Source organism: Callorhinchus milii, unplaced genomic scaffold (genome assembly GCF_018977255.1).
Source record: "Callorhinchus milii isolate IMCB2004 unplaced genomic scaffold, IMCB_Cmil_1.0 Scaffold6, whole genome shotgun sequence".
Classification (NCBI taxonomy): Eukaryota; Metazoa; Chordata; class Chondrichthyes; order Chimaeriformes; family Callorhinchidae; genus Callorhinchus; species Callorhinchus milii.
The window spans coordinates 26,241,278-26,263,233 of NW_024704747.1; the positions used below are offsets into that span (position 1 = coordinate 26,241,278).

Genomic DNA, 21,956 nt, shown 5'->3' on the forward strand with positions numbered 1-21,956 from the left:
TAATTGTAACAACAACATCCAAAATACATTTGTTTGGCGCCTTTCACGTCGGGAGGACGTCCCAAGGCGTTGGACAGTCAGTGTTTCAGACCCGAGCTGGAGGTCGGGATTGGGGAGGGTGGAGGGTAGGGGAAAGGAGGGTGATTGAAAACATGAAATGCAAATGCTTTTTTTGTGCTAACGTGTCCCAATGAGTTTAAAGGGTTAACTTAATTTGAAACGTACAAACAATAAAAAAACATTGCATGACTGCAAGCTGCAAAAATGGCTTTAAAATCTACTTTCACTGCACGTTTCAAAACCAGTTTATTTTAAAATTTGGTGTTTAATGTTATTAGTTTACCATGTTTTGAATTGTATTTATAAATATTTTAATACCATATCAAAAAATTATATTTAAAAAAATTAAAGTGGTGACCGATGAAGGGCACAGAGCAAAATGTTATACAAACCAACTGCTTGCCAAAGATAAAAAAGAATAATGAAAAATCTTAATCTTATTTGGTTGGGTTATCAAAATGAGACACTCTCCAATACGTACATAATCCTGTTTCTGGAAAAAGGCCTCCTGAGTAAATTCCAGTTTGAAATGTGTAATACACCCTTAATTTGAATATCTTATGGATATGAGCAAACACACTGAATTTATTTTGTGTTCTGTCTCCAAGAATCCATGATTGAAACCGTTGTGATTTAAATAGGAAAAAGGTGTTCATCTAACTTAATATGCTATTTCCCCCTTTTTTTAGTAGATTCAAAAACAGAAAAATGTACAGAATGGGTCATAATGTTAATTTAAATATTGGTACATGGCGTTGGGGGCTATAATGATGCATGACTCATTCATTGCTCATTATCTTCCCACTGATAGTTGTTTTCTCATCCAACATGAAAGCTCTCGGTCCTTAGGAACAATGGATCAGTACCAGCGACTTTGCTATTGGTTAGCCGCTGCCTTAATGTGACCTGACTAATCCAGTGTGCCTGCCGAAGCCCAGCCTCCGCCACCCCTTCCACTAAAGTGAGGTTGTCAGGAGCTTCGTATCCAGAAACTGGCTGTGTGCAGCACTAAGAACATCTTTTATTCAGGACAGCATCAGTGTTGTGAGACAGAGGAAAGTAACCTGGAACGGGTGCTGAAGCTTTAAAACACCATGTACAAGTGAATTGCTAAATGGATGAAGACTGAATTTCTTCTGTCACTAGGCGGATATTTAAAATCATACATTAGATTTTTTTTTCCGGTTTGTCTAGTGTTTTTTAAAAAGAAATTATTTGGCAAGGTCTATTTCAACCCTGGGATAACTAAGGCTGTTTTAAATTGACTTTTTTTAAAAAAAACAAGCATGCCACAAAGTTCTCAATTCAGCAGAACATAGACAAAATCTCTTTACTGACATGTTTTGATCTGTCTGAATGTATTAATCTTTGGTAAAGTTAGATCAAAGAAGACTTTTAGTTTTACAGATTGTGATCTAGGAACTTGTTTCTCCAGATTTGTCACGTAAAAAATTGTTCAGTACTTCAAGATGCCATCCAAGGAATCTTGGTCAGGGAGTAAACCCTATAAATCTCTTATTCGCAAGCCTAAACAAGAGAAGAATCAGCAGGATATTCTGACAGCAGCTCTAGGAATGGGAATTGGACCCAAAAAAACATCCTCAACCCTTTGGCAACCACTAAAACTGTTTGCTTATTCACAGTTGACTTCACTTGTTCGAAGAGCCACATTGAAAGAAAATGAGCGAATTCCCAAATATGAGAAAGTTCATAATTTTAAGGTAAGCAATTTAAATCAGTTTAATGAATATTGACAAGTAAGCATTGAGTGTTGGATATACAGTGTTTGAAATTAAAATTGACGATTTAGCTACAATTTATAGGAAACAAGAAAGCCATTCTGTAGCAAAATTATTCATTGTGGAACTAAGCTCTTGTTATTGTGAAGTGTTAGAATTTTGTTTTGTGCTTGCAATTGAATGTTTCTTCAACTTAACTATTAACTTATACTTAATCCTAGAATAGTTTTAAACATGCATTTTTCTCAAACATGGAAGTGCGTACCATTATATAATTCAAGGCAATTTGATCCAATTTTATCTATATATTGATTTCCGAAGATGTACAGCATTATGTTTATGGAGTCTTACAATTAATGGAAGAGAAACATATCACAAAGTAGCTTGTGTACATAATGTAAATAAATACAGCGATGTTAGCAAAGGTAAGATCTGTGTTTGGTTACTTCTTTGCACGTCTGCTTTAGATTTAAAGAGAGAATTTTTCAGTGCAGTTGATGGTGATTAGAAGTGATGGATAAATTCATCTTACTTGGACAGACAGCTAGGTGTTCACATTCTCTGCAGAGAGCCCGTCTCTGGAGTCTCGGAGCATGTGTTGTCTCGACTGGGTATTAGCAGATGGTCCACATCTTTCTTCCCATTGCCAATGAATCCCTCCTGTGCTAATGAGGTGACAGTGGTGAAAGGTATAGGGTTAGCTGGAGCTGAGAAAATTGCTAACGCCAGGAAAATCACATTTACAATATTTCTTTTCTACAGCCTTCCTGTCAGCTTCTAATTATAAAATGGTCCCAGTAGACCAGGCCTTCAGATATGTATATTTATGTCGATTTGTTTTTTCTTTGCTTTGCTAACCTTTTCAATATTTTATGGGTAAGTTAACATGATAACGGTATGTTGTACTTGTTTCTGTGTGTATGGGTTTATGGTGACTGCCCAATTTCTCTTCCAGTAGAGAGAGAAATACCTTAAACATTGATTGTTTTGTCTGTTTCTAGATATTTATGACATAGCATTAATTTGGAAAACAGTTTCAGGAGTCATTAGCTCCTTGCTTTGCTCTATTGAAAAAGCCTTGCTGGTCTTATCGGACTGTTTTTTTGGGGGGGAAAGGGGATTGCTGCCTTTGTTCTTCAGAAACCAGTGTCCCAACACTCACTGTATGTTTATGCTTTTCAACTATGTGTGTGCAAACCACTTAATAAACATGAATGCATTTCTAATTTAGAGGTCACAGTAGTGCTCCAGTTTTCTGTGCTTATTTGTTAATTTACATGATTCAACAATACATGAAAGGGTTAATGGCACTGTCCCAGTTGATTTGGTTGCTCTGGTGATCAGAGTATTAAAGCCTACTTTATTCTGCGACTCTGCCACTAAATTACCATTGGTGTATATCTGTCTTATTAAAATCATTTGCTGCTTTATACAGTTTCCTTACTTTTGTCTAAGCTTACACAAGCACAACCTGCGGGAAAAAAATCTTCAAATTGTAGCAATCTGCTCACTTGCATTAGAAAAGTAAATTTCATTTGTGCATTTGTTTTGAAAAAGGCTCTAGGTTTCAGATGCAGTAAAATGTGCAATATAAAACTAGTATTTTATTTTGCAGATTGTATTAAGTACTCCTAATTCACGTATTTTGAGAAAAAAATCAGTTATCAATCTAAAGCTTAAAATGCAACTTATTTGTATTTCAGTATCTTGCCTATTTCTACACCAACTATACCTTTCATTTTCAAAAGCCTCCCTAATTTATTCTGATGATTAGCATTCGGATAATTAGGCTGAAAAATGCTTTTGTTGGTTATTTTAATCTTTCTAGAAAACTGAATTAAAATACCCATTCTGCACTCTGAATACCTGAAATTCTAATTTTGCTCCAGTTGCACATTGATGATTACCATGGCAACTCACCTACACTTATATCCACCCATAATAGCTACTCCCTATTTAAAGTTCTTATTAATTATTAACCATTAAGACTCACTAAAGTGAATTTTGCAGTTTCCATTCTCTTTGTTAGATTACAAACATTTCAAGTCAATTTATACAATTCCTCCCAACTCTGTTGTTTGTTCGACCTCTTTTACATCCCTTACATTATTTCAATTTTCTTTTCAGTTTTGTTAAAACGGTACTGTCTAAAACTGAACTGCACAGATTTAAAAGATTCTTAATGCTGAACGGTTTATTAAAGAAAACAATTGTTGTGTTGTTCTTTCTTAATATTTGCCGTGATCTGTTTGCAGGTTCACACATTCCGAGGGCCTCACTGGTGTGAATACTGTGCCAATTTCATGTGGGGTCTGATTGCTCAGGGAGTGAAATGTGCAGGTACTTTGTTCTGTAAAAATCTAATTTCTCAGAATTAGCTTCTTTGTACACTAAAACTTAACTGGTACTTGCAGATTGTTTTCTTTAAACATTTGTTCTGTTTTTGTCACAATGTATGCATCTGAAACCTTCTGTGTGCGCGGTTCACTCTGGAAATATTTCTGTTGCGGTAACATTGATCAGAGTGGAATATCATTAGAGTGAAATATTCCCAAAAGGACTTCAACTTCTCCCAACAGGCAAAAGGGTACATGCTTCTCCCAAAGGCCAACTTTGAAATGAGGGATGCTGTTCTGAATTTGTTACTCATTATTACTTAAATCTTTCTATTCATTATTATATTTTGACAAGCCAGCCATTGGTATAAACAATATTTTTTTGTTAAAAGATGGATAAAATTGTATCCAAATGCTTTGACTTTGGTCACAAAGGAAGTGATTAGAATTTTGCGTGTCGTAATAATGTATGCACTCGAGTTACTACCCCATAATGTGATGTGAAGATGTTGCTAAACCCCCATGGCATTAATATTTAAGCGTCTTCACAATTGAAATCCTACTTCTTGCGGGGTACAGAAATCTCAGCAGCCTGCCTTCACAATTACTTGGATCTCATCATTGTCACAGGCCTGTCAGTACCATTACATCTCTGCAGCAGCAAACACCCACTCCTAAATTATTTAATGCTTTTGTGAAAAGCATCCAGAACAAAGTATTGAATGTAACAGAAGTATTGACAGTTGTCAGCAATTTAATTTTGTATATCTTTAAGCGCTTACTAGTCAGTGGTATCTCTTCATATCCGGTGACCTAACTTTTTGGGGGGCTTTGTCACTTCTGTTTTATGCTGTTTAGAAGGTGAATATAAAAACATAGTAATGTGCCACACTGATTTGATATTCTATGTTGCTTTAAGAATAGAGAACTTTATAACTGTGAGTGAACCAACCAGTAAAACACAATCCTAGATCTAGTTTTAACTAAACTTTAGGGCCTGATTAGCAAAGTAGCAGTAAAAGAACATCTGGGGGCTCATGATAATATCATGTTTAGTTGAAATGAGAGTGGAAAGCAGAAGTTCTGTAAAACTTACAGCTTCAGAACAACTATTTGGCATGCTTTCTCTGGGCTGGGTAGTTCCCTCACTGAACAAAATGGCTGATTTATGGGTCATCAGGAATTTAGTCAGTGATCTGATGACCCAGAAGTCAGCCAAGTGTTATACAGGCACTGCACTTCATAAAGAATTTCAAAAATAATCTAGACTAATTTGTTTAGTTAAAGCGCAGAAATAGGCTATTTGGCCCAGCCTAGTCTGTGCCGGTGTTTTTGTTTGCCAACCGAGTCTCCACCCACTCCTTACCCCCTTCCATATCTTTCTATTCTCCCTCGTGTATATCTAGTTTCCTCTTAAATTCATATGTACTATCTGATTCAACCATCACTTCATAGACATTAAAAGGATTCAGGGTTATCAGGTGATGATGATAAAAGAATCTTTTAGGAAGGTTAGAAGAACCAATGTGTCCTATGTTACGTATGTTGAATTTCAGCAGTTTGTCTTGGAAAATGTGAGTTGTAACAAATCAATATTATAAGAAATGCCCTTTGTAATGGACAGTAGCTTAAAACTAGGACTTATGTATTCTGCACCTTGCAGTAAAAAGTGTAATCTATTGATGGCGTCCTGCAATTTAATGTGCCGATTTTAATGTGACAGACTTCATGACATAAATATTATGTTGGGAATAAAGGAATGGCCAGAATAGAACTAACCACTCTATGGCCTGTCACTAAGCCTATTCTGGTAAACCAAAGGGCGGAGGTGGGAACCCAAGAACAAAGGACCCGAAACCACTTGTATTCATTTATCACTGAGTCACAGACTGATTGTGGATAATAGGGAGGCCCATGCTTATTGAGTCCGATGGACAGATATATTTTCACATTATTGAAAAAGGCAGTGTTATGCTTAACTTAGAATATTTGTTATATTTGTTAGGTGACAAAGTTCGAAGGTAGCTGATAAGGATTCTCTTGGTTTGAGAGTGTTGGTAACAAAGGTTGAACTCTTCTACAATTTGAGAGCTTTGGTAATGAGGGCTGAAATCTTCACTTTCTAGGGCTTGCAGATTTTGTAAAGTCCGCAGAGTTTCTCTTCTGGCTTGAACCTTTGGGCGAATGATGTGCACTACAGTGTTTTTATATCTTAGTTGTTTACTCCATTATTAGCAGCTGTTGAACCCTCAGGAGCATCTTTTTATCATGTTCTCAAGGATTACTTTGTCCATGCCGTACTATCAGCTCTATTCTGCAGAAAAAGCAGATTATTTTCTACAAAGAGTCAGCAAATTGTTTCACAACAATTAGAAACTTGTAGAGTTAAAGCAAGGTGTTATTTCATCAGTACTCAGCTGTGTGGCACATGGGTCCAAAGGACATGTGTTGCATTTCATAGAAGGATGAGCTGGAGCTGATAACTTTTAAGTATGTTTCTGGTCAATTGAATTGATTGCAGACATCTACTGATTTTTTTAAAAAATGTGACCTATAAAACTAACTTGGCAAAATGAGCAGCTTCTTCTTTGAAAGGCTGAGCCATTGCTTCCCATTAATGTTGTTGGCCATGCTGAGAATAAATTTATTCCAAAATACTGTATAATAATTGCCTGTTATGAATTTACATGCGAGAGGTCTTCCTGCAGGGATAAGTATGCCCTCGTAAATGTTAATTGCAAAATGTTAATTATAGCTTAGAAAATATATGTAATGGAACGCTGTTTGTCAGATAAATGTCAGATTACCAAGATTTCTCGATTGAGAAGACACAATCTGGATGCTTTCCAGCACTCTACATATTATTCAATATGGCTTGGGTTCACCTACAAATACACAGTCTCTACACTTTATAGAAGTCCTGTACTGCTATTTGAGGTATTTCAACCACACAATAAGGCACTGTATCAAATGAAAGTATTACTATTATTAGTTGGTTGTTTTTAAGATCCATGGCAAAAGAAAGTTTGTACATGTTAGAAAGCAAAAAGACCACATTAATAGTATACTGATTTGACAACCCACTTATTCTGTTCATAGCCAAGAGAAGATTGTCTGGCATTACTGCAAGAGTATTGCTGTTTTTTGGGAATGGCAAAAACAGCTCTTTAGTTAGCAATTTTGCCAAATGGAAACAGCTTCAGTCACTGTTCGTTCAAATATTTGTGTACTCTCAGGATATTCAAGTGGCCATCTTCATATTGATTTGTAGGCCTTTCTCACTGATTCATCTCTTCAACAAACGTCCATTAAGTGAATTTGAATGCATGGATTTGAAAACTATGTCGTAATCAAGAAATTGATGGCAGTTTTGTTTGTCTCAGTTATGAGTGTTGGATCCCCATTGATGAGTGGAAACGTTGAATAAATTAGCTTGTTCCAATGATTCCATCTGAAGTCTAAAAATCATCACTGCACTGACAGTACTTGTCCTGTGAAACTCTAAAATATTTCAATGTTATAGGTGCTATATCATAAAATAAGGATTATTATTAATGTTCACCAGCATCAGATGGCCAATTTTTTTAATTTTTAAGTGCAGAAAAGTATCTATACTTCTCATCAACTTCTTATCCTTTCTGACTTAAAACATTCAGGATCTCTTTTGAAACACTCAAAACTTAAGTGTATGCTGCAGTGTAAAGTCCTATAGCACAGTGGTTAGAGCACTCGCCTCGCAAGCGAGGGACCTGGGTTTGATTCCCGGCAGGCGAAATGTTGGGCAAGTTTCCTTACTCCACTGCCTCTGTTTACCTAGCAGTAAATAAGGAACCCGGTTGTTAGTCGATTGGCGGATCGCTTTTCCGGGGGTAATAACTCTTTCAAAAAAATAAGAAGAAATTGGTCACTTCAATCCACGACTGTTTGCGGGACACTGTTGTGCGCAATTGGCTGCCATGTTCACCCACAAAATCTAATCAATTCACTTTACGGTATATTCTGTGAAGCGCTTTGAGACATCTCGAAGACGTGATAAGGCGGCTATATCAAGTGCAAGGATTATCATTATTATTATTAGTCATTTTCCTTTGGGGGCGTCTCATTCTTCAATTACAGATGAGTTGATCCCAATTTGACAGTTACATATCAGTTATATCTCACCTCTTCCACAGAAAAACACTTGCAATGTTGCACTTATGCTATGTTGCTGCTCTTTAACTGAACAGAGTTTGTTTGCTTCAGTTCCTTTTGTTTGCGTTTGAAATCTGTATTGGTGCACTCAAGGAAGCTATGTACTTGTGAGTGATTGTGACAATGGAGAGAGAAGGCATTTATTCCATTTCATAGCCATATAACAGTAACCTGTCAAAATGAGCAGCTTCTTCTCTACAAGACTGAATCATTACTTCCTATTAATGTTGTTGGCCACAGCTGAAAGCTGAAGACATTTGATATCTTTTGGGAGTCACTTCACAAAACCCCTGTGGGGAAAATCTTGAATGCTAAAATGAAGGAATGTTAGCCATTTTAAATTTTTGTTTTGCTAAATCATTTTTAAGTATTGTTTTTCGAATTCACCTGAAAAAGAAAGCTGTACATTAACAGTACAAAATGGCTGTTTGAAAAGCTGGCTTGGGTATTCTTGAATTAATTCAATTTGTTCTATGGATCAGTGAATGAAAGTAACCAAGGCTTTTATTCTCTCCGCCCCAGGGTATGTCTTCATAGATGTTGAGAGTGTAATGGATGGATTTGTTAGTGCCTTTACTCTAGGAGCCTTGTACGGTTCTGTAACGTCAATGGTACTGATTGTGTTAAAATGATCACATACTTCAAAAGTACACTTGACAGAATTATAAATCCTAATGCAATTAGAGTATTAGAATTTCTTTGTAATAATTGGGAATAATTTGAGAAATTTCTGGAGAGGGCTGTTCCTTAACAAGTCACACGATTAGAACGCCTTTTGTAAACAGAATTACGTTGTTTCCAACACAATCTACTTCCATAAAAAAGATTTCTCACAGATTGACAGGAATTCTAGAAAGATTCTTTATTAAACAATCCCATGAAGAAATACTGCAAATTATATTCATTATATTGTTACTTTAATATTTTAGTCATGCAAAGTACTTTTGAATTGTAGCGATAAGAAGTATATATTAGAATACCCCATTCATGTGCCTTCATGTACCATTACAGACACATTTATGATGCATTGCTTGCTGCTGTTAATTAGAATGTGCTTATCTACTTCAACACTTGCGTTTATCATTTCCTCTATTTTTTTCTCTGCCCAAAATGGCTAAGGATTTAAACTTAATCGTCGATTAGAAAAAAGTATTGCATATTTTGTGTTTTGATTATTGGAGAGGAGTACAGGTAAAGCTACATGTTCGTCCCAAGAATTTAAGGAGATCTGACAATTGGCATTGATCAAATTGCCTGAATTCTAGAAGCTCCAAAATAAAACTTACGTGGCTGGATGAACTGGGATGCCATTTCTTCAATTGTGATTATCACTTGATTCACATGACTTTATATTGATGCCTATTATCTTTGTGTTTTCCTTCATATTTGCCTGTTAAACTCGAGTTGGTTTAGGTAATGATAAAGTTTGCAGTTATAACAAATTAAACCAACCTGAATGATGCAAAAGGTCCGAGCAAATCAGTCAACGATCAAAATATTATTATATTTATAGAATTACATAGACCGTGCAGCACAGAACCGGGCCATTAAGCCCAAATACAGTATGTAGACTTGGTATAAGCAGCTAGCAGTAATTCTTTTCTCTCTCTCCCCCTCCCCCCTCTAATCTCTCCCATCCCCTTCCTTCTCCATCAATCTACTCGTCAGTCATATTTTATGTACGTGCTGAGTTGGGTATTAATGGGAAATGAGCCTACCATCCTGGCCGAAGGTGTGAGAGGAAAAACAAAATTAAACAAGATACATTCTTGATTCAGTGGAACTTTGTTGATTCAGCTGGCGCAGACTCATTAAAGCCAATTACGTTTAACCTGGAAATTTCATTTATTTTAACATTGTAATGGTACACAGTATTTTGCTATGCAGAATGATTTATTATGAAGCAAACAGATGGGTTTTGCAGATGTGCTGTTCAAATGAGTGTTACATATAGTAATGTGACAAAGATTTTCTTATACAATAAAACTCTTAACAACACTAAATAAGTTGAAAGCATCTTTGACATTTGAAATGTTACAGAATAGTAAACTGTAGCTATTGTATTGTAATATTTGATATACTAATTATTACTGCAACCATGAAATGTTAGTCTTCAAATTTATTTGCCTATTGATATGGGATATATCCTGTTCTGAACTTTTTTTCCACATCTTTTTAATTACAACTTTCTGTAAGGATTTTAAATGGGTTTCTCTTTATTTTCCTAGACTGTGGCTTGAATGTTCACAAGCAATGTTCTAAGATGGTTCCACATGACTGTAAGCCAGACTTGAAGCATGTGAAAAAGGTCTACAGCTGTGACCTAACAACACTGGTTAAAGCACACAATACAAAGAGGCCAATGGTGGTTGATATGTGCATCAGAGAAATTGAAGCCAGAGGTAGGAGCCAAAGCCAACTATCAGAGAATTATATGCAAATCTTTTGTGGAGCAGTGACTGTAATGATAATTTCTGTATTATAGGAAAATGTTTAATCAAATGGCAGGATTTCTCCTAGTTAATAAAGTTGCAGCTTTTACGATTAATCGTGTTATGTTCATGTCTGTACTTTTGAAATAAATAATTATCTACTTATTAAACAGAGCAAAAGTTGGGGAGGGGAGTAGAGAGTGCTTCCACAGGACAAGTATTTTATCTCTGAATATTACAAACTCAGGTTGTTAATTCCAACAATTTATGTCGGTCTACATTGTAAATGATGATCCAGAAAGTTCCTCAGTTGTGATGTTCAATAACTGAAGTTTTAAATTGTTTTCGTTGCACAACGGACATGAAGAGATAAAATACTTGTGGCGTTTCTTTGTTTTAAAAAAGAGGCTAGTAATTTTACTGAGTGTTTTATCAATTCATGAATGACCTTGATTTTCAGTGCACTGGTTCAGGAATTATGCTTTAAACCCAGATAAATTATAGTCTCTTGTTGCAATTGTCAGGATTTGTACTTTAAACTCAGCGAAATTATGGTCTCTCATTGCAGTTTTCTGGGGGTAATTATTCAGGCATGGCAGAATATGAGTAGTTGTTTAAGAACAGAGAATGGTCTGTGTGCTTTCTAAATTACGTTTCTGCACTGAGATCACCTGTGGTGCATCGCTCTTTCAAATCTTTTCCAACTGCTTGTAAGTGTGCATTATATTTGACAGTACACTATATTATAGCAGTGAATATATCCAATGAAATATACAAGGAGGTTCTTCAATTTACTGTTTTTAGATCATTTTGACTAATTGTACTGCAGCAGTTCTACAGTTCCATTCACTGCCTTTTTAACTTTTTTAAATTTATGTTTTAATGCTTTAATGTGCACTTTGCTCAAGATCAATTGTAGTAGTATCTGAAATATGTATTTTTTTTAAAGTAAGCACTTCCAAACACCAGTATGTTGCCAGCTGTAGATAAAAAGAATGCTAGTTTTATGTACTGAGGCTTTTCTTATCCATTACAGAAGTAATTGAGGAACTGAGTGTGTGAACTCCAAACAAAGCATCTATGGACTAAAATTGTACTGCAGGGAAACCCTATATGAAGGCAATTAATTATTTGAAAAAATTTCTCCCAACAGCAACTTGCATGCTTATAGTACTGTTCGCATAGGGTGACGTTTTGAAGTGTTTTACGGAGACTGTACAGGCGGGTAAGGGAGGAGGGTAAGCCTGGTTGAAGGGGTAGGTGTTCAGGAGGCTGTTAAAGCCTGAAACTATGTGAAGCAGAGGGATTTATAAAGAGGGATGGTTTTACTTTATAAAACACAAACTTGATAGAAAAGAAAAAAGGTGCTGAACAATATTACAAATTAGTTTGAAATCAAGCTTGGAACATTTAAATTGTTCGAACTAAAAGCAATTGCTTTGTAAATAAAGGTACCTAATGCCTTGATGAACTCCGTTAATCCTTATATAATCTTAGATTAAAATGGTTTGTAAATGATTTTTTCTGCCGCAGCCCAGGATCTGATTTTCATACTTGATTTTTTTGTATTGGTTATACAATCCATGTTTCCTGACAAATGAAGTAGATATTAAACTTATACGAAACCAGCTATCATAGGAAGCTCCTATGCATACATAGTTGGAACTAGATACTCCAAAACTTGGTAAGAAATTTCCATACTCGTCAGGTTTAATGATTTAATGAAAACAAAGCACTAGATGTATATTTCACAAGTACCATAAACTTATTGCTAGCTGTCACTTATTTAGATGCATGAACTACGTTGAATGTGTATCTATTTTTCATTTTTGGAAAACCTATTGTTGACGTAATTGTGTTTTCATGCGTTTGTATTTTGAATGTTGTTGTCTTTGGGTTTGTCAAGTGACCCATTTGCTTCAGACATGTGGTTAGAATCTTGTACCATTATTGTCCTGGTTTAGAAACCGAAGCAGAACAATATACTTCTGTGATAGAGTCCTTTTGGAAGTTTGCGTGCTGTTAGATGATCACTAAGTTTGCTTTCTGTTGCAAATTGTCATGGTTTGATTGCATGTGTCATTTGGGTCTGTGCCAGTATGTGTATCTGTTTCTCATTTGTTATGTTTTCCAAATATTCTTTCCCAGTTTCAACTCCATTTCAAGTTATAACTTCTACTACAAAACTCAATTCTTCTTTGGTTTGTTGAATGCATTGTCCATATATTCCAATAAGATTTGGTCATCTTTGCACTTTCAAAGAGCCAGTGCAGAGTTAATTTGTGTCATTCAGGGGAGAGATTTCTCACTGCAAAAATGGCAAACAAACACTATGTGGGTTCTCAGTCGTTGGAACTGGATACTCTGAAACTTGATAAGGAATTTCCATATTCGACAGACTTCTGTGATTGATGCAGAATTTTTGATAAAATGTGGTCATGTCATGATTGACTCTACTCTATATCACAGTAAGTTTTCACTAGTTGCTTGTCAAAAGAATAAACCATTGAACATAAACCAGTGGTTTAGACTAGAGGCTGAACCTGTTCCAATATATAAATTAATCTGAAGTAAGATTTACATTACTATCTAATTTTTATAAAAGATTCTAAATATGTTTAATATTAACATTTAAAAAATGTGGTTCCATGTAGGCTTGAAATCTGAAGGTTTGTACAGAATATCGGGGTTCAGTGATCTAATTGAAGATGTCAAGCTGGCATTTGACAGAGGTGAGTACAGTTTCCTTTCCTGAAATCCATTTCGAACTGCTGAGAGAAGGGACAGGCTCTGTAATACTTATAGCAGACCAATAAATATTACTTGAGTGGTTTTGGAATTTTCGGCAATATGCACAATCTACTGTTTTTAACACAAATGCGCATTCTGTATAAGTCTAGTCAGGGGGAAAAAAAGGAAGGATTTTAGATTTGTCACATTTCACAGCAGCTGAAATTGAACACAAGGAAGCACAGCATCAACCCTAGGGCTTAAGAATTCCTAAGCCATTGCAAAGCAAGTACTACAAAGACTTTAACTTTTTGTCAGTTTGGTTAGCATGTGATGCATCCTATGAGAATTCAGGCATATAGTTAGCTACAACAGCAGCTGAATAAAATCTCTGCAGTACAGCTATTTTTATTTGGTTGATAAAGAGAGAATGACAGTTTCTAGCCTTCAAATAATTTAAGCTGTTCCTTGCTTGCTACCAATGGTATTTAATATTCATCAGTCTTATAAATTCACTTGCCTTTTTAGTTTATTTAATTGTATTTTTGTTTTCTTCAGAAAAGACCCGATGGACTGCAGTAGTGTTTTTTTAAGTCTCGTACATTCCTATATTCCTAATGACATTGCATATTAACAAGCAATATATTGAATCTAAATAGTGTCTCTTCTTCAGAGTTCTTTTTCCCCAAATACAAATAGTGCAAAATATCATCTGTCAGATGAGACATTTGTCTGTCATGTGGACACTAAAAATCTTGTGGCACAACTTCAACAGAGAGCAGGGAATTTCTCCCTATGTCCTATCCAATATTCCTCCTTCATCCACGTTCATCAAAAAAATAAATTCAGTTAACTATCTCATTGCTATCTGGGACATTGCTAGCACAGATTAGCTTCTATACATGACAATTATTGTACTTCAAAGTCACTCATAATTTGAAGGAATTTGAGATATTTTGATGGGACAAGTTGTAATATCAAGTGCAAGTGCTTTATTATAACATAGTATACATCTACTTAACAACTAATGAAAGAACACAATTGCTTATATAAAGCCTTTCACTCCAAAACATCTCAAATGGCTTTCACAGTAATTACTGTTAAGTATAGTGACTGTTTTTGCAGGCACAAACAGCAGCTGTTTTGCAAACAAGAGTCCCAGAAACAGCCATGAGGTGAATAACCAATTAATCTGGAGGATTGTTATTCAGAACACCGAGCGAAACTGCATTCTTTTTTCAACATCATGGGATCTAATATCCATCTGAAGAAATAAGTCAGCTCCTTGGTTTAACATCTCATTTAACAATGCACCCACCCCCTACCCCCACTCCCGTACTGCTCTGCACCGTCGGGTTAGAAAGCTGAACTAACACTTACGCCCACTGCTTTCCCCAGAGTAGGAGTTCTGTCAACTGAGCCAGGCTTGTGAAGGAGGTAAGAGTGGCTGATACCCACTCATTCCTCTTTTGAAGTGGCAGAAAAGTCAGATCATATTGCTAACCCTCATTGTATAACATCTCTTCAAATCAAAAATAGAAACACCATTAAGCTGTAATACCATACAGTGAATAGGGCAGCTGATTTTGTAGCACGACATGTTTTGATAAGCGAGATGGGAATGGCAGATTATTTGCTTTTTCTGCCTGCAGTAAATTATATTAGATAACATAATTTGGGTTATATTTTGTTTTGTCGCACTGCTGTAAAACTTTCCACAAAAATTTCATTTATGGAGTAATCCTATCCAAAAGTATATTACTCTGCCACCACTTTCAGTAACATTTATAGCATGTAACTGAAATTTATCAAACTTATCACATAGTCTAAAATTCATCTTGAGGAAAAGGCTTTGAAGCTGTACTGTTTTTGCTATTGGTATTCGCAGTAGCTTTGGAGAAATTTGTAGAACAACCCGCCCTACTCTCAGTACTGTAAGTTGCATTGTAGAGGAAATCGAAACATGGAAAAGCAAAATAGTTTGGAGTTATATAAGTAGAAAATAAGAGTATAATTAAGTTTTGCACCAAAGATTTGCTGATTTTATTTTTTATCGCTTCTAGATGGTGAGCGAGCAGACATTTCGGTGAATATTTATGAAGATATAAATATTATTACTGGTGCACTTAAATTGTACTTCAGGGACTTGCCTATTCCACTCATCACTTATGATGCTTACCCCAAATTTATTGAAGCTGCAAGTAAGTAGAAGTGGTATATAATGTACTTTTGGATTAAAAGTTTTCTTTTTAAATTGTGTAATTAAGTGTTGTGTTTAAAAAGTATGTATTAATAATATATTATTTATATAATATTTGTTGATTTGTAGATGTGCTGCTAAATTTACCAAAAAGGATTTTAAATTATGTTCAGGAACATTGTAATTTTTTCAGAAATTCTGAAATGTTGAAGGACAGGATTTTGTCAAAACATCTGCATATATAAAAAAAAACTACCCTTGAGACTATTTAACATTTGTGGCATCTATTTGATTGATTTGGATTTCAGCCAGTATTCAACCGTACTCATACATATTAGCTCTGGAATTGGTATTCAGGAGCAGAAAGGATGTTGATGTGTTCAGGTCTACGGCTGCAAACCCCAGAATAATTCATCAAAGATTTTTTTGCAAGCAATGTTTTTACGCTCAGTATGCTGACATGATGGGGTTTCCATGAGAAAGCTGCCTTTGGATCAAACGAAATATGGATTCCCTTCTCAGCAAGGGCGTACTTAAAAGTATTCTCCCTCTTTCGCTTTCCCCCACTTCCCCACAGCAGTATTCCTATTTAATCCTTCTACTTTCCGTTAACAGCGACACCAGTGTTAAAGTAAACTTTGATTTGTATTGTTTCAATCTTTAATGTTCCTATTGCAGAAATTCCAGACCCTGACGAGCGGTTAGAGGCACTTCACGAAGCATTAAAACTTTTGCCACCTGCGCACTGTGAAACCCTGAGGTATCTCATGGCTCATTTAAAAAGGTATCTTATCAATCAATATAATTGATTTTCCTAGAAGTGATTGCATAAATTGACCAGCGATTGATTGTATAATTCACTTTTTTCCCTCTTTTTTGAAATATTCTATTAACACACACGTTGAACCAGCATACAGTTTTTAAAACGTATGAAAGTTCCAATTTTTTCATCTTGTAACCAAGTACATGTTACACCTAAAATATATTTTAAAATAGATTCTTGTTTCTCCTTCTTCAGGGTTACACTACATGAGAAAGACAACCTGATGAATGCAGAGAACCTGGGGATTGTTTACGGACCAACCTTAATGCGAGCACCAGAACAGGACGCTATGGCAGCTTTAAATGATATACGTTATCAAAGACTGTTGGTGGAGATGCTTATCCAAAATGAGGACATTTTGTTTTGAAGATTTTATGAGCTACTTTAAATTATAGCAGGAGGAATGGATTAGATTAACTGGTCAGCATCATCAGCCTGTTTAATTGTTTCAATGCACAAGTTTGAAGGCAGCCCTTCATGTGTTTTGCATAGTGCACTCCGCTGCAGACGCACAATAACAGAATTTTAGATACTAAAATTGCTGGGTGTGCGTTTGATTCCTTAATATAAGCTAAAGCTACTGCATGATTTTAATCTCCGTTTTTGTCGGGGACCTTCAGCAAACATTGCAAATGTTGCAGTGTTTTTCCTTTTGGATAGTAATGAGTGTTATGTGCAGCATGTTTGTAGGTGTGTGTGTGGGTGTTATTTGTCAAATGGTGTGACTTGCTTTTTATATAATATGTGAACATTACTAGTGTATAACTCCGGAGTAGGACTGAAGTTGTGAGTCATTTGAATACAATATGCATATTGGATTCTTTGACACTTACCCCATGTGCATTTCTGCCTTTGGGCTATGGCCTGTTTTGTCAGACTCATATAAATCTTTATTTGTAGATGTTTCTAAATGAAACAGAATGATTTGTAAAGTATGTTTCTGTACAACTTACATAATCAGTGTTATGTTAAGATGTTGCAGTACCCCACTGGCAGCACTAAACATCTTTGGGTTTATTTTTCTTGGTGTAATTTTGTATTTCACTCGGGCATGCAAACATTAATTTATTAAAATTTACTTTTGAAATGTGATTTTTATAACTATTGTTGCTTGAATATTCAGTGGTAACATCTGCTTGTGATACACTTGGATGGATATTTAATTTCTGTGATTTCAAGCTAGATGTAGGTTAATAGGCAACAGACACAGATGCAATTGGAGATGATTGAATGCAGTAACAATTGCTCCCACAGGAGCGAAAGCTGTCATTTCTTTAAGAACTGCAACCAAAATCCAAAAACAAATTGCTGGTTTAGGGTTGATTTGAGTAAGTCAACAATATATGTACACAGCAGTATTTTCTGAATTGCTTAAGAGATGCTGATGCTTTTGTTGTGTCTTTCCACCCCCCCCCACCCAATATCCTGTTTATTATTTTCTCATATCAAATGGAAAAAGAATATATTTTGCACATTCAGTTGAAGCCACACCAAGCTGCTTCTAAAGAAAATTATTCTCGTCATTAAAGTACTCTATTTATCTCAAATGAAAACCTGTTCCCTATTCCTCCGGTCACATCACTCTGTGCTCACTTATATTGTCCACCTTGGTTTCTCTGTACTTCATATAGTAAATAATACTAAAGTCACCCATTTGGCATAGGCGAATGAGCTCACATAACTCTTCCCAGAGGGATCAAAAGCAGCCAAAGTATTTACATTAATAAAATGGGGTTAAATATATAGAAACAACCTTGTGCTAATGGTTTGTTATCTAATACCAATAAAACACTCAGTAATGTTGAATAAAATATTTAGAATAATTAAACTGGACTTGAGATAGATGCATATCCAGTTAGATTGGATGACGTGCGTTTCAAGGCAGGAAAATGATTAACTATAGTAGCTCATTACAGTATTAATGGATAGAGTAGTGGGAAAAATTCCTTTGCTAATAGTAATCCTTACATTTGGTGTACAGTAGTGTCTTTCATGTCAAAAAGATATCTCAAAGTGCTTCACAGGAAGCACTATAAATTGGAGTGACTGATTTTGAGCAAGCATTACAGCTAATTTCTGCACAGCAATGTCTGCAAATAGCTATGAAGTGAATAACCAATTTTATTGGGGACTGTAAGCCAGAACACTGGGAGAAACTCCTCTTTTTGAATAGTCCCATGGGATCTTTAACGTCCAACTGAACAGGCAGACAGGACCTTGGATTAACGTTTCTTCAGCACCTCCGATACTGAAGCACCTCCCCAACACTACATTGGAGTGTCAGTTAGACTGTGAATGCCAAGTCTCATCATGGGTCTTAAACCACAAACTGCTGACTCAGAAGCGAAAGTGCAACCCACCAAGCACTGCAACCCACAACACTGATTTACACCTTTCCCTACGTGGTGTTGAAAGAACAAAACGTGGTTTCCAATTTCACTTGGAGAGTTTAGAAGTGAGGCTGGTACTCGTGTTGCCCGAGACATCATAGAAACCTTACAAATAACACATGCACACGCATCTACCGACAACCCTGCTCCCTGCACCGCTCAATACTATCCAAAAGAAAACAACAGCGCCATTTGGCCCATTGAGTCTGTACCAACTCTGAGAACAATGTATTTGTTCAATCACACTGCCCTGCTTATCCCCATAGTCCTTCAAGCCCCTATCCTTCATATACTACCTACGTCCCTCTTGAAACCCACAATGGACAAAACATTTGAGCAAGTTAATGTCTGAACTTTTTTTAACCCATGAGTTTACAATCTGTCAAGTACTGATGGTATGTTTGTCCCCTCGATAGCAACAATATCTAGAAATGTTCTCAGAATGCAGTCTGGTTGATAGCGGATTTGGGCAACACTTTTAGAAATTAGTTCCATATTTTACCTTCAAAATATGGCACAAAGACTGGCAAATAACATCTGACTCAAAACAAAGGCCAATTTGTGTAAATGTTTAAATATTTGTGTGCTTACCATTTCCTCTGTATTTGGCATCTGAAGTTTCTTCACCGCCAACTCAAACATTGCCTGCCAAAGTACAGCGAAAGCTCTCCTTCTGAGCAGGCTTTTAAGTTTGAATAATTTAGAAATATTGGCTTCTTTACTCCACAGCCTTGTGTTTTTTTTTCTTGCATCTAATTTGCTTACTCAGGTTGACCAGTTGCATTTCGCACTACATTTAATTTTGAAACAATGAATAATGATTGTGCTGCAAACTGTAAATATTTTCAATTTATTCTATTTAACCCTTGTTTGTGTGCAAACGTACACTTCTGAACTACTCTTTTAACAATTCAATGAACCTAATTAATTAAATTGACGTGGTTTCAGTAATTGGAAGTATTTATTTTTTATCGATTGGAAAACTGGTGTGCGTGGAAACCCCTTGATGCTATAGACTCTTGCTATTGAAGCTTATAGAAGTAGAGTTTCTGTTCGCTGTTCAGAAGACTTGCATTTTTAGAGTGCCTAGAATCTCAGTGTTTTGAACCACTTCACAGCAATTACTCTGGTGTATATCTATTTTTGTAGGCTATGGGAGAACACTCCATTTGCCTTGCCTGGAAAAATTAAGCACTGCTAAGCTCTTGTTGTTTGTTCAGCTATGGCTACCTTACCAGTTAGATTTTAGCTTGCAAGGTTAGTTTTAAGAGCGCCATGATGAATATCGATGTAGTTATTTATCTTACATTACAGGACAAGATGTTTGCCCGCTGTTTGGACATTTCATGATTCCGACTGCTGTTACTAGCGAAGAGTATTTTTAATTGTTTGAAAACAAATGTTTTGTGTATATCCTGAAATGTGTGAACTTTTGATTCGAGTGTGAATGGATTGTGTTTTAAGTTTGAAGTAAAGTTGTGCATCTATCAATGGCTGGCTGTTTCAGTTTATAACGGTACATAAGAAAACACACCACCTTCAATTTTAGGTGGGGATGGGGGGAGAAGACATATATAAGCCCTCTCCATTCTTAATTATTTTACTGCTATTACATTAGAAAACCCTATTTTGAAAATGCTCACCAACAAATCAGTGGGGATGGGAAGAACTGCCTGATATCTTTGTCATAGTTTGCCTCCAGTATAAGCCCTTTCAGACTTTCCCCCCCCGGCCCAACACCGTGTATCAATGATTGATGTTTTTTTTAAAAAAAACAACCCTAGAATGAGGGAAGCCATAGTCGAAAGGAATCTCATGGAACAGCTGAAAGTTATTGTCTTCCATATATTGTTGTCTTGAGTTTGCTGTCAATCTCAACCACCTTCAGTCCTCAGAGCAGCTGTTGTTTTTGGAGGAAACATTCAGCACCCAAGCAGACAAAATCTTCCCCAGTATCTGATGGGAACGATTTGCAGCACAATTGCTAGGAATTAATACCACAAATACTCCCAATTTTTATGTGTAATTTATTAAAATATTTACAAAGTAATTGAGGTTTGGCCAAATATTGTTTTCTGTTGACCTATCTTTAAGTTTTATAGTTTCATAAAGAGCAATGCAGGTGAAGCGTAATAATGTATTTCAAGTGCTGTTCCAATTCTGTCTAATTCAATTACTGTGAATGGCACCAGTTAGTGCAATTAGACATAGCCACCATTTTGCCGAAAGCAAAGAAAATAAAGTTCTTATTGTCTTAATGAATTTTACTGGTTCGCTTACACGCACCAGTTTTAGTATATGGTTTAAAACGCTTTTTTCTACGAACATACGTGACCTGATCCAATTAATGCTATACACAAGGTTGTTGTGGCATTGTATCGATTTTCACCGCTGTCATATAAATGAATTCCCTTCGCTCAGAAATGCTCACTAACTTAAAAACATTTGACCTGATCCATGATACCATTAAAATAAACTAATTCAAGCTGGTGGAGGTCAGTACAGGTACTTTGCTATGTATGTGTAATGCAATTGGAGAAAGGAGTATAAATCCTACTCCCAGCTCTGAATTGCTCCAATTTGGACAAAATGTTGGCTTCAACGAATATCAATGAGGCTAAAATAGCTTGGTAAACTCCAGGCAAGGAGTGTAGAAGGGAAGGGGCAGATGTGATGGACCAAGTGTCCTTTCTTTTTTTGGGTTCCATGCTTTTTCTGGGTCTTTTCATGCCAATCTGACTCGAGATTATTTCTAAAAATATTCAAGAGAATCACTCCAGTCTGTTATTTTTAAGAAAGGTATATTTGATTGTGTTTTTCCATCACCCTTTTTCACTGTATGAGATTACTGCAATATCCTTTGCTGATAATTGAGGTTATTCATGTAATCTGGCCAGCTCTATGAGTTCCTGTCTTTGAAAACAACAGGCCACTGTTCGTGAGTACTACACGAGAAAGAGTGATTGATTTACTTGATTTACTCAACAAGCTCAGTGACTTAGAAAAATAGATTGTTTTCTTTCCTGTGACCAAATGTTCAAATTCAAGTCTCTCC

The 21,956-nt window shown here is 36.0% G+C and overlaps 1 protein-coding gene across 3 annotated transcripts in view; it reads left to right on the forward strand.

The window, feature by feature from the left end:
• Positions 1-18,512, forward strand: part of chn1 (chimerin 1) — a 63,059-nt gene extending 44,547 nt beyond the window's left edge. For all 3 annotated transcript variants that reach the window (XM_042336473.1, XM_042336475.1, XM_042336476.1), the window contains 7 exons: positions 1,704-1,781; positions 4,055-4,139; positions 10,555-10,728; positions 13,413-13,490; positions 15,552-15,689; positions 16,367-16,472; positions 16,707-18,512. In XM_042336473.1, the coding sequence (XP_042192407.1) occupies positions 1,704-1,781; positions 4,055-4,139; positions 10,555-10,728; positions 13,413-13,490; positions 15,552-15,689; positions 16,367-16,472; positions 16,707-16,878 (831 nt within the window). In that variant the 3' untranslated portion in view covers positions 16,879-18,512. The remainder of the gene's footprint in view (positions 1-1,703; positions 1,782-4,054; positions 4,140-10,554; positions 10,729-13,412; positions 13,491-15,551; positions 15,690-16,366; positions 16,473-16,706) is intronic.
• The last annotated feature ends 3,444 nt before the right edge of the window (positions 18,513-21,956 follow it).